This window comes from Phyllobates terribilis, unplaced genomic scaffold (genome assembly GCF_046119375.1).
Source record: "Phyllobates terribilis strain yellow unplaced genomic scaffold, ASM4611937v1 Scaffold_12__6_contigs__length_324123572, whole genome shotgun sequence".
In the NCBI taxonomy this organism is placed as follows: Eukaryota; Metazoa; Chordata; class Amphibia; order Anura; family Dendrobatidae; genus Phyllobates; species Phyllobates terribilis.
Window position 1 is genome coordinate 79,332,025 of NW_027362772.1, and position 12,685 is coordinate 79,344,709.

At 47.4% G+C, this 12,685-nt stretch overlaps 1 protein-coding gene across 1 annotated transcript; it reads left to right on the forward strand.

The window, feature by feature from the left end:
• The first annotated feature begins 99 nt into the window (after nt 1-99).
• On the forward strand, nt 100-8,052 carry LOC141173102 (ferritin light chain, oocyte isoform-like). Its single transcript, XM_073657745.1, has 4 exons — nt 100-318; nt 1,851-1,997; nt 5,654-5,779; nt 7,830-8,052. The coding sequence occupies exons 1-4, from the start codon at nt 217-219 to the stop codon at nt 7,977-7,979; spliced, it is 525 nt and encodes a 174-aa protein (XP_073513846.1). The 5' UTR covers nt 100-216; the 3' UTR covers nt 7,980-8,052.
• Nucleotides 8,053-12,685: the final 4,633 nt, after the last annotated feature.

Sequence of the window (12,685 nt, forward strand, 5' to 3'; positions counted from 1 at the left end):
GTGTATAAAAATCCAGGGAGCAGCAGTTTGTGCTTCAGAGCAGAGAGTTCTAGGAGTTCCTACTTCTTGCTTCAACAGTGTTTGAACGGAAAAGGAATTATTTGTGCTAGATTCACCGTACTCACTCTTTATCTCCAGAACTTCATCTTATTCCCTGTGAAAGAAGCCACTACTACTACTACCACCACCACCACCACCACCATCATCATCATCATTATGAGCTCCCAGATCCGCCAGAACTACCATCAGGACAGTGAGGCTGGAGTCAACCAAACCGTCAACCTGGTGCTCCAGGCTTCCTACACCTACCAGTCCATAGTGAGTATGAGCGCAGTGGTCAGAAACCTGTCTTCCCTGAGCTGTTGTAGAACCACAAGTCAAAGCATGCCGGGGCTTGTAATTCCTAATATCTAGTGTCTCTAGATTCCAACTTTCATGCATGATTAATGTAATTCCCTACTAAGTGATCCTCTGATTATAGGTACAGAATCAAGTTTTGAAAAGTTTACTTTTTGTGTCACTACAGATGGAAATGTATTTTCTCACTCAGTAGTTCTGATAACTCTTCCCAAACCTTCAGGGCTCTAGTTATAGTCCTATCTACATTAATGAGCTCTTGAGTCCTTAAATAAATGTATTCTTCCGGTAATATTGCCCATATATCCATCAAGGTCATAAAGTTAATTTTGTGCATCTTTTACTGTGGATGGAAGTTCCAGTCACTGGCAATTTTGTTGCAAGAAAGTGTCTGCAATGCATGATCTCCAGGGGCAGACACAGACTGTAGTGGGCCCGTGTTCAAGAATTTTTTTGCCCCCCCCCCCCGTGCATCTCTGATTCCTCCCACTCCTAGTTAATTAATTGTATTTAAAAAAAAAAAAAAATAAAACTTGTTATACTTACCCCCAGGGATGGCTCCAGGTTTTTGTGGGCCCTGGGCGACAGAGTCTCAGTGGGCCCCTTTAACACATACCACGATTTATGATGCACAGATACCGCTGAGAAATATATATATATATATATATATATATATATATATATATTATAGGCCAAGGATTTCACTTCTTACATTACATGAGTGATATTAGTCCTCCATACAGTATTATGGGCACCACTAAGTCCTCCATACAGAATAATGACCCCACATAGTCCTCGTACAGTATAATGGGCACCACATAGCCCTCCATACAATATTATGGGCCCCATATAACGCTCCATGCAGGACACTGGGCCCCATATAACGCTCCATGCAGGACACTGGGCCCCATATAACGCTCCATGCAGGATGTCACACCCTCTCTCCCCCCACCATATAATGCCCCATGCCCCCATACATAAAAAAAAATCAAATTCTCGCCTCACTTCTCACCTGATGCTGATCCGGACTCCTCAGCATCGCCCGCGTCTTCCCGCTGTGACAGCTCATGAGAGATCGCGTGCGGTGTAAACATATCACCGCGCCCTCTGACCTGAGATGTCAGTCAGAGGACGCGGAAGACGCTACGGAGGCACGGGGAGGGGTAAGTATTGCGCCGTCACATGACCGGAGATGTCCCTGCACTCAGCATGTGGCCGGGGGCCCATGCTGAGCGCAGGGACATCTCCGGTCATGTGACGGCGGGGGGTCCTGCGGGGGGGCCCCATGAGGAGACGCACAAGAGGGGGGGCTCCGAGGGGGCCCCGACCGGCCGGGCCCCATGCTGGAGTCAGGGCAGTCATGCCCTAATGGCGGCCCTGCTGGAGGGGCTCCCTCTCCCTCGGGGGGGCCCCCGTTCAATGAATCGGCTGCACGGGCGGTAGGTCCACCCCTGATCTCCTCATAATGTCTAAAAATATATAATTTTCCATAGGGATTCTTCTTTGACCGGGATGATGTGGCATTGGCCAAGTTCTCCAAGTTCTTCCGTGAGCAGTCTGAAGAAAAGCGAGAACAGGCTGAGAAGTTTCTGAAGTTCCAGAACAAACGTGGAGGACGGATTGTTCTTCAGGATATCAAGGTGAGCATGTCTGAGACTTGTAGATCTCTTGTATTGATTTCCTCCAAGAGCGTTGATTGCTATTAATTTACTCCTACATGTTGTATCTAATACTGGGGGAAGTTTTTTTCCTGTTTCAGGTTATGCGTTATCCACACACCTCCCCAGTTGTTTTGAAGAATAAAATAAAAATAACCTAGTTGTCAAAAGGCTCTTTAGCAGTGGAGGCATACGCTCCTATCCGAGTTCAGGCAGTGGAGAAGATCCCACTTTCAACCCCTTCAGTGACTGCATCCCCTCCCCCACCAAAAAAATCAACCAGTTCTTGATTTCATGGGCAGCTCAGGACAGACCTTACTGAAATTGACTTTTTTTTTATTTATTTTTTTTAAAGTCTTCAGTGAGGATATAATGTTATGGTGGCCCAGACAAACTTATATGCCCATAAATTTTTCACCCAAAATCCCTCGTCATACTCCAGATGGACCCCTGTAAATGCAGCAGAAATTGTGCCTTTTTGGAGCATTGTGCTTCATATAGGCATAGTCCAAAAAAACAGAGCTTCAGGATTACTGGAGTACCGATATTCCATATGGACATTGCTTTAGATGAATCTCTGGTTCATTTCAAAGGGAGGCTAAAATTCTGACAATACTTAGCTTAATTCCATACCTTGCCCTCTTACTAGCCATGAGAGTACCACAGATTTGGATATACTAAGGGAGTGAACCCCTGTACTGGGAGTGAGTGGGGAAAACTGTGTGGGACTTGGTGCACCCACTGCTGGATCAGGGTTGTCCCCTCTATGTAGATGACTACTACACCAGCATCCCGCTCTTCAAGACCCTCTTTGTCAGAGGTACAGTTGCATGGGGCACCATGCGAAGAAATCAGAGGCCTCCCTAATACACTAATTGGGCAAATGCTGAGAGGGCAAAAGCAGAGCCCAATGCTGTGACAACATGCTTATGGTCAAGTATAAGTATCTTGACCACCATACACCCAGACCACCGCTCCCCTGTCATTATCTGAGGTACCACAACACAAGTCCCAAAGCCAGTTTGTATTTTGGATTATAAGTACATGGGAGGGGAGGGGAGGGGTGGGGGAGGTTGTAGATCTCTCAGATCAGGTCCTCAAACCAGACAGTGCTAAAGTATGGTACGAACAGCTGGCCATGCAGATGGCACTCTACAATGCTTTTGTGCTGTTTAGATCTGCAGGCAATATGGGGACCTTCCTTCAGTTTTAGGAGGTAGTCATCAAGGCCCTAATGTCTGGCACTCGGGAAGGTAAGGGTCCCAGTACTTATGAAACTAATGGTGCCCATATCGTCCCAGGTCAATATTTTCCCAGTGAGGTTCCCCAAACTGCAAGCAAAGGAAAAACACAGAAAAGGTGCAGAGTATGCTCCAAGAGGGGAATCAGAAAGGACACCATTTACCATTGTGAAACTTGGCCTTTGCATTAAGGATTGCTTCAAAGCATACCAAACATCCACGAATCGTTAAAATTTGGTTTTACCCTGTTAACACAACACTTTTATAGTCTGATGTACTCCACACAACTTGCACATACCACCTCATTATTAATTCATACACCAGTAAAACCAAAAGCATTATTTATAATTATGCCTGTAGATGAATTCCTTGAGGGTTGTAGCTTTCAAAATGGTATCACTTGTGGGGGGTTGCCACTGTTTAGGCACATCAGGGGCTCTGAAAATGCAACATGGTGCCCGAATTTTCTTCCAGTCAATTGGCCCTCCTTCTCTTCCGAGCCCTGCCGTGCATCCAGACAGTAGTTTTCCCCCACATATGATGTATCAGTGTGACGCTCGTGGCCCTCACCCTGGGAAGTGGGGTTACTCGGAGCCGGGTCAGATGTTGGGGGTTGCAGTCGTGGCCCGGACCCGGTCCGTGCCCAGGGCGGTCACAATAAAAGATGTAGTGGGCTTTCAGGGTTGAGTGGTAATTTTCCGACTACGCCACCTACGGTTTCCGGTGATGGACACCAGCGCTGCTTCAGTCCACTGAGGCCGGTGTTACAGGCAGCTTAGATGGGACTGCTCCCCGCAGGCGGAGCAGGCCTCAGGGCAGTGTGAGGAAGGATGGTGGGTGCAGTGCCGTGCAGGAAATAACAGGCTGAAGCGGGGTGTGAAGTCATGCAGGGTTTTTACTCACATTTGATGAACTTTAGCCGCAAAGCTTCCCTCTGCTCCTTGCGGCGTGCTGCGGCCACCAGGAGGGGGGGGGGGTCCAGCACTTTCCAGGTAGATCAGGAGCACCTGTCGAGACCCCTCTGGTGTGTGTTCTTCTCCTAGGTGAATTCTCCCACTAAGTCTTCACTTGACTGTATGTGTGGTTAGAACTTGGTGTAAGGCCGGCTCCCACTGGGTAAACGCAGGTAGAGAGTTACAGGTGGCGTATGCCTCTCCGTCCTTATCCCTCCTGGGATCCACTAAGCCTCCGGGCTTTTCTGACAGAGACTTGAAGTAAGAGTCAGATATCGGGGGCCGGTACCCCTCTTGCAGCAGGAGTCCCTCTGACTAGGCCAGAATAAGAAATACAGATGGCGTGTGCCGCTCCGTCCGTATCCCCCAGGGATCCTTTTTGCCTGTGGAGCTTGTTTCCTCGACTCCCCTCCAGGCCTTCTTAGGTAGGGACCTTGACCGGGTAGAGGCAGTGGTTAACTCTAGCCCGCTCCTCGCCTCAAGGCCAGAGAACGAGGACCGTGTATCTTCAATCAGCTGCAGGTTCCACCGGAAAGCCACGTTCAGTGAAGAAGACCACAATCAAAGACCCTGAACTTAAGATGGCCGTAGTTTTAAATATGAATGGTTTAGTGTACCCTAAAAGTGTGTTCTCCACACTCACCCACTACATGGTTCCCCCCCCCCCCATCTCCTCTATCCCGGGACGGGGCAGCACCCTGGTGCATTTAGGTTCCCCCCTACAGGACAGGAGTGGTGTAGGGTCCTGAGAAGTGCTCCATCCTTGCCTGGAAGAGGAGATACCACACCTCCTACTGAGGTGCGGTACCCCTGTGGCGACTGAACCCTCAGGGGCGTCACATCAGCATACTCAAAAGAAATTGCACAACAAACTTTTAATTAAAAACAAATTAAAATTTTTCACTTATTCCTTCCACATTGTTTTAAATCCTGAGAAGCACAATTTCTTGAATATAGTTTTGAGGGGAGCAGTGTTTAGAATAGTGTCACTTTTGGTTATTTTATGTCACATAGGCCCCTCAAAGTCCCTTCAAATGTGACGTGGTGCCAAAAAAAAGTTTTTGTAAAATCTTTTGAATAATTGCTAACGTTTTAACCCTTTTTGCTTCCTAACAAAAAAAATTGTTAAACATTTACATCAGAATCTTTTTTTTTTTTTTTTTTTTTTTTTTTTTTGTGATAACTATCTGGTTTAAGGGCATAAAATTTCAAAGTTTGAAAATTGCAAAAAACAACTTTTGGCAACTTTTTTTAAAATTTTCATTAACTTATATGGTATTGACCTAAATTTGCAAATTAAATAAAGCACAATGTGTCAAAGTCTCATAATCCATGGGATAAGTTGAAGTGTTCCGGAGTTACCACATAATGTGACACTAATCAGAATAAAAAAAGTGGCCTACTGGGTTGTGAAGTGGTTAATGTAGTGGTTTTTGTCCTTTAGAAGCCTGAGGCCAATGAATGGGGCAATGGCACCAATGCTATGGAGTATGCCCTGAAACTTGAAAAGGGTGTTCATCAGGCTCTGTTGGACCTCCACAAAATTGCTATGGACCATGCGGACCCTCATGTAAGTGACTTCCCTATCGCTTTATGTAATACCGCACTTGACTTCTTCTTTTACTATTTGCTAAAGTATCTTCTGACCTCCATATCGTGCTGTTCCTGGATATGTATATCACCTTTCTCTTTAATGGGGTGTGTTCCTACAAAAACTGATTGTCTATTGACAAGAAGGAAGGTGACAATTGTCAACCTCTTCCTTTTTATATATTAAAAAACAAACAAAAAAAACAAAATACCCCTATAATAGCGCCTAATCCAATCATGATGCAAAACTTCCTGAGCTGGGGCCATCCTGCACCCAACGAACCACAATGTCTCAAGGCCAGCCATGCTGACTACTCAACTTTCCCCCGAGCTGCTGTAAGATGCCCCAGAGAGGTACTCGTGGGCGAGCTGTGGCCCATGCTCGCTCTGACACCCTACAGAAAGTGTATCCTCCCTATGGTGTGTTGCGGTGTATGTGGTGCATTCCACTTACTTCTGACAATCTGGTCGTGTCTGTCTCCAGCCATTTCTCTTCTGGAACCAGGGCAGCAATAAACTCAGAGGACACGAGGTTCATAATAACTGGGACTTTACTTGGGGGATATATACAATATTTACAGGCAGATATAATGGATAAGGCCCAACAGGTTATCATCTTTCCCACTGGTACTTGACACAACTTCAGCCCTGGTTCCCAATTAGGTGAAGCATCTGTTCTTATTCTCTAGCCCTAGAGAATCTTCCTCACCAATGACAGTATATCCGGATCCTAGTTCTCCCCACATCCTAGCCTTGAGTCCTGACTCCTTCTGCAGACAGAATGTGCCCCCGGGTCCTCAATAATTCTTGTGTTTCCCAGGCCAGCTAAGGGGACTCTTGTGGAGGGATTCTTCTCTGGTGATCCGCTGTCTGAGATACGGGGCCCACGTTTACCCTAGCAGCCAGTTATGCGAAGCCTGTCTGTCCTGTCCCAAGTACTACACACTATTGGCCTGCACTTCATGCTTCTGGGAAGTAACCAGAGATTTCCTAAAGTGCCCACTCTCTATGGGCTGTCCTCACACACAGTTAACCCTCACTGTCCTAAATTCCTGTAATGCTACTGGCAAACTTTCCCTGCCATCTGTATTCTAGACAGTGGCATTTTGTGGCTGGTTACCAATCTTACAGCCCACAAGGAAACATATTAGAAACAAAGCCTTATTCACAATCTATGCTCAATCATAGCACTGGGTTCCACCTTTCCTCTAATGGGCTGGATTATCACAGCTAACCCCTTAACTGGATCTAGCTGAGGCCCAGGGAGATCTAACTGTTGGGCACATTCTCTTTAACCCTTTTAGTGCCAGAGGGAAGCTGCTTCCTTCCCCCCCCCCCCCCACTACTACACAGCCATCAGACCTGTTTGAGCTCAGGCAGTCGCAAAGGTGAAACCTCATGAACTTTCATCCGCCTATTTGACAGTCCCACCCCTGCTGTCAGCTAGAGATGGCTTCCTGCAGTGCACCGCCAAAAACTACCATTATCTGGATTGTAGTGTTCTGATCTGACCTTTAAAGTGTGTGGGAGCAGAAATTACTCTACAGGATCTCCTGACCTAAATATCCAATCTGCAGTCTCCACCATTAACCTGTTACTGTACAGTCCCCAGGAAAAACGCCTCCCACCAATATGGCCAATTGTAACATGACTGTTTTGCAATTGTCCTACTGTGGGTGGTCAGACCCCTTGTACTGTGTCTATTTGTCATTTTAATTTAACTGGAAATGGAGGGAATTATTAAAAGTGTCTGGAGAGCGCTCATCTTTACTGTATCACTCAGAACCCCTCTGACTACTGGAGGGGCTTCTAGACCCTCTCTAGGTTCAGCTAGTCACTGAGGGTTCAGCCTCTAACCCCTGTTGCCTCAAAGTTCACCAGTTTAGAAGTTTTTGAGCTTCACAGAAGTTTTTCAAATGCCAGATCTTGTCTGACATTCAGATTTTGGGTGGCTTTACAATGACTATCACCACTGATTTCACATGGTGCAAGTAATGTGCTAAAATGTTTGGTATCCCTTCCCCATACAGATGTGTGACTTCCTGGAGGATGAATATCTGGAGAAGGAAGTGGAGCTCATGAAGAAACTGGGAGATCACATTACTAACCTGAAACGCGTGAAGGCAGCAGAAGTTGGCATGGGAGAATATCTGTTTGACAAGCTGACCTTGGATGACTAATGTCCGATCTGTGTGGATTAGGTACAAGAGCTGTAGTGTGACAATCGGAGGGAGGGATGGGGACTTTAGGGTGAGGGATTTGCTCTGACAAGTCAAATAAAATGTGCATCAAACACTGTATTGTCTGATGTAAATTACTACTACAATTTGGTAACTAATAGAAATGACACCTTAATGGTGCATGGCAGGACATATGTGATGGGGGAACCTGGTGTATAGGCAGGACATATGTGATGGGGGCACCTGGTATACAGGCAACACTTATCAATATGGAAATTGCTGCAGCAAAAGGTCAAGTAATATAAGATGCATACATGAAACAGGTCTGGTAATGATGCTTTATAAATGGAGAAGATCCTGTTAAAATATATTTGACTTTACTGGTCCTTGGTAGTGAAGAGGTTAATCAGAGATGGCAGAAAGATGCAGATGTGGCGCCCCTGAGGGTTCGGTCGCCACAGGGGTACTGCATCTCTTTAATGAGGTGTGGTATCCCTCCTTCGAGGTAAGGATGGTGCAGCTGTCAGGACCCCACCTCTGCATCCAACACTACACCTCTCCCACCTGAGGGGGGCTAATATGCACCAGGGTGCTGCCCCAGCCAGGATAAGTGGAGATGGTGGTGGTGGGGGGGGGGGGGAGGGAACCAAAGATAGGGGGAACCTAGTAGTGGGTGAGGGCGGAGGACGCACATTTAGGTTACACTTAATAATTCATATTTAATAAACAGCGATCTTGGGCTTATGGTCTTTTGATTGTGATCTTCATCACTGAACTTGGCTTTCTGTGTGAACCTGCAGTTGATGGGGACACGGTCCTCGTACTCTGGCCTTGAGTCGAGGAGTGGGCAAGAGTTAACGGCTGTCTCTACCCGGTCAAGGTCCCTACCCAAGAAGGCCTGGAGGGGAGCAGAGGAGAAAAGCTCTGCAGGCAAAAGGATCCCAGGGGGATGCAGACGGAGCGGTATACGCCACCTGTCCTCACTATTCTGGCCTAGTCAGAGGGATTCCTGCTGCAAAAGGGGTACCGGCCCCCGATATCTGACTGTCACTTCACGTCTTAGTCAGAGAAGCCCGGAGGCTCAGTGGATCCCACCGGGTAACGGAAGGAGCAGAGTTGCCACCCGTACCCTTGTTCTGTGCATAGTCCAGAGGGAGACCCGGCCTTAGTACACGTACCACATACGGACAGGAGAGGACCTAGTGGGAAAGTCTAGGAACACTCTGGTGCGGGGTCCTGACCAAAGCACCTGAACTACTCGAGGGTCGCCGGACCCCCGTTCCGGGTGGCCGCATCTCGCCGTGAGGAGCAGGGAGAAGCCTTGCAGCTGTGCATTGTACCGTGAGTAAAGCTTGGAAGACTACCCCTATGGCCTCTGGTTTCTTATTGCAACGTGACAGCGCACCGCATCTCCCACTACGATTCCCATCCTCCTGTTCCTTCTGCCCTGAGGCCCTGCTCCGCCTGTGGGGAGTAGTACCATCTGCTGCTGCCACTAGATCCCGCCTCAGGACTGAACGCAGCACTGGTGGAGGATCACCAGAAACCACAGGTGGCGTAGTCAATAAAACCACTCGAATCGCTGTCACCGTCCCTCCTAGCCCTTAACTTTTTAATGTGTGACAACCCTGGGCACGGACCGGGCCTAGGCTGCGACTACATCCACCTTGCACAGTGGCCCGGCTCAGAGTACCCCCATCTCTCAGGGTGGGCTAGCGAGCGGAGAAGGAGAGGCGTCCCCTGGTCCAACCGACTCGGACGCATTACTACCATCAGAAAAATCTCTCCTCTACCTGGGTGTCTCACAGAAGTACAGTGGTCAGAGGAACTTTTGCCTATAAGGAGGCAAAGAGCTTGGTGGTACAGGTTTGCATGAGGCAACAGGTTGGCTTAAGCAATGGTAGCCTGCTGCCACTTTAATGGGAACCTGTCACCAGGTGTTTCCCTATATAAACTAAATCCAACATGTCTAATTGTGTTGAACAGCAAACCACTTATAAGGTGTGTGTGTGCATGGACGTCCAATGAAATAGACAGGAAAAGGGATGTAGGGGGTGAAGGAGATTTTGTTTATAGGGGGGGGGTATTATAAATTATAGCATTATGTATATGTGTAAACTATTCATCTCTCAGAATAATCCTATTTATGGGCCGTGTTGATCCAGAGGAAGGCGAAAACCCCCTGTGATGAACAATTGTCCTCCTATCAGGGGGAAAGTTCCTTCCTGACCCCAAATATGGCGATCAGAATAAATCCCAGGATCAAGGTCTGAGACTGAAATGAAACTAATTTCTAAAAAAAAATTTTTTCTAATAAGCTGTGTGACAGGTATAAGTTGAAAAAGGGCAGGTTTTTAACTTTTGTTATATTAGGCCCTTAATATATGAATTACTTATAACTACCAGAGAATCTATTTAAGGCCGTGTTGCTCCAGAAGGTGGTGAAAAATTCCTTCCTGATCCCAAATATGGCGATCGGGATGAATCCCAGGATCAAGGGCTCATAGCTAATGTGTGATACATAAGTGTACATTTTCTAGATTTGGACTAATTTGTCAGCTAAACTTCGTTTGGAACTAAGAATATTTTATTACTTTTTTTTTTTTTTTTTTTAAAATGTGGGAACCTACTTGGGTTTAGTAAAATATTTAATGGCCGTGTTTCTTACCTACGCCAGCTCCCTGTCTTTGATACGGATTCGCAGGCCGAGCCTGCATCTTTTCTGACAGATGATGATGACTGATGTAATCAGCCATCATGTGCCTTCACAGCGGCGGGTAGAGTGGAGCTCCGCTCTAGCTTTTAACCTGTTAAATGCTGCTCTCAATCTCTGACATGATCGTGGAGCACCGATGGGTTGTCCTGACAGCCAGGAGTCTTCATCAGACATCTCATGGCAGCATTTAACATGCGCCGCCACAGGGGGCGCATCATTCCACCTGCCCATCAGCGCACCCATGATGTAATTGTGACGCGCCCCCAGGGCCGTGGGGTACTCGGCAGCCGAGCCTCTGGTTTCCGGGGGATATCATGGTGGCTGGCCCGGTCCGTGACCCAGGGCGGTCAGTGAAATGGGGAAACTTCTATTTGGGGTTTTTGGAATTATTCGTGACGCCACCTGTGGTGTCTGGTGAGGATCATCAGCGCTACAACAGTCCTCTGAGGCAGATGTTATGGCAGCAAATGATGGGACGGCTCCCCACAGGTGGAGCGGGCCTCATGGCAGTGTGGGGGATGTACTGGATGGTGGTGCAGGGGAGAGACGGCAGGACGGTCCCAGAGGAAGGATGGACACTCACACAGGGGTAAGCTTCAGTACCTTTTACTGGTGATGCTGCAGGCACTGTCCAGGGTACTCCAGGTGAAGGGCGCACTTCTGGACTCTCCCCAGTGAGCGGGTATAGGGCCTCCTGATCCGTTGCTTTACTCTCTAAGCTTCTGGCCTGCCTGGAGCTGGGCCTAGCTTGGTTACTGTCTCTGCACCTGCTGACCTGGTGGTAGGGCCTTCTCTTTGGAGATCACTCTCCCTGGACGCTGGGACCTACTTCTGTGACTCCTAGCCCTGGTACTACAATCAGCATTAGGTGGACCTGGGACCTGTAGTTCTCCAGGGGTTCCAGTGGTTCCTACTGGGTATAAATAGTCCCTGTAGGCGCGGACCCGGTGTCCGGTATATATATCGGGATGAGCTTACTATGCTACTCTGCCCCCTAAGTTCCACTCCCTTTTTCTTCTCTTCTCCTCGCCGTCGACCACACTCGGGGCCCTCGCTTCTCGGCAGCTGGTGTGCTGCATCTTCACCGCTCTGAGCGTTGGCACGCTCTCTGCTCACTCTGAGCTGTGTTCCTCTCTGAACACTTACTGCTGAATCACTGAGCTGCCTGGCTCCACCTTCCCTTTATATATCCCTAACGGGCTCCCTCTGCTGGTCTTAGGTGGAAGGTGGAGGTGTATGAATGTAGTGAGGGCCTCTTGTGGAGAAGTCCATCCATGCACCCTTCTGGGTTCTGTGGCACCAATGCACAGCAGGGGCGCCACAATTGCGAGATGCCAATTGATTGCCAGAGGTCTGATGACCACCATGCCTGTCATTATGATCCTCCCGTGAAAGTCAGCCTGTAGTGGGCATTCATAGGAGACTGTGTGATTTTTGCTATACATAGACTGTGCTATACATAGCTGGGATACAACTATCAGAAATTTACAGCTTCAAGTATCCTAAGGGGACTATTAAATACAGTAAAAAGTTAAATTAAAAAAACACAAGTTCAAAATTTGCCCCATTAAAAAGAAAAAAAAAAAGATTATTAAAGAGACTATTTGTAAGAGTCCAATTAAATAAATTAATCTGATAGGTAAACGGCGTAACAGACACACCAGACTTGTTGTTTTGGCCAAAACATTGCACTAAGAAGCTATCAAAACATGATATCTACTCAAATGATATCCATAAAAACATCAGCTCAGGGCGCAAAAATTGAGCCCTCACCAGCCCCAGATTCTGAAAAATTAAAACTCTACAGTAGAGATGAGCGTTGTTCGACTTGAACTGTTCGCCAATCTCAAATTCGAGCTGTTTTGGGCGGTGTTCGAGCCGTTCGGCGAACCTGAACGATTTGAAAAAAATTCGGCTGTTCGAGGTTATGTTCGATAACTGTTCGTGCACCAAAATCATAACTGGATTTTTTCTCAGTAATGATGAAAAT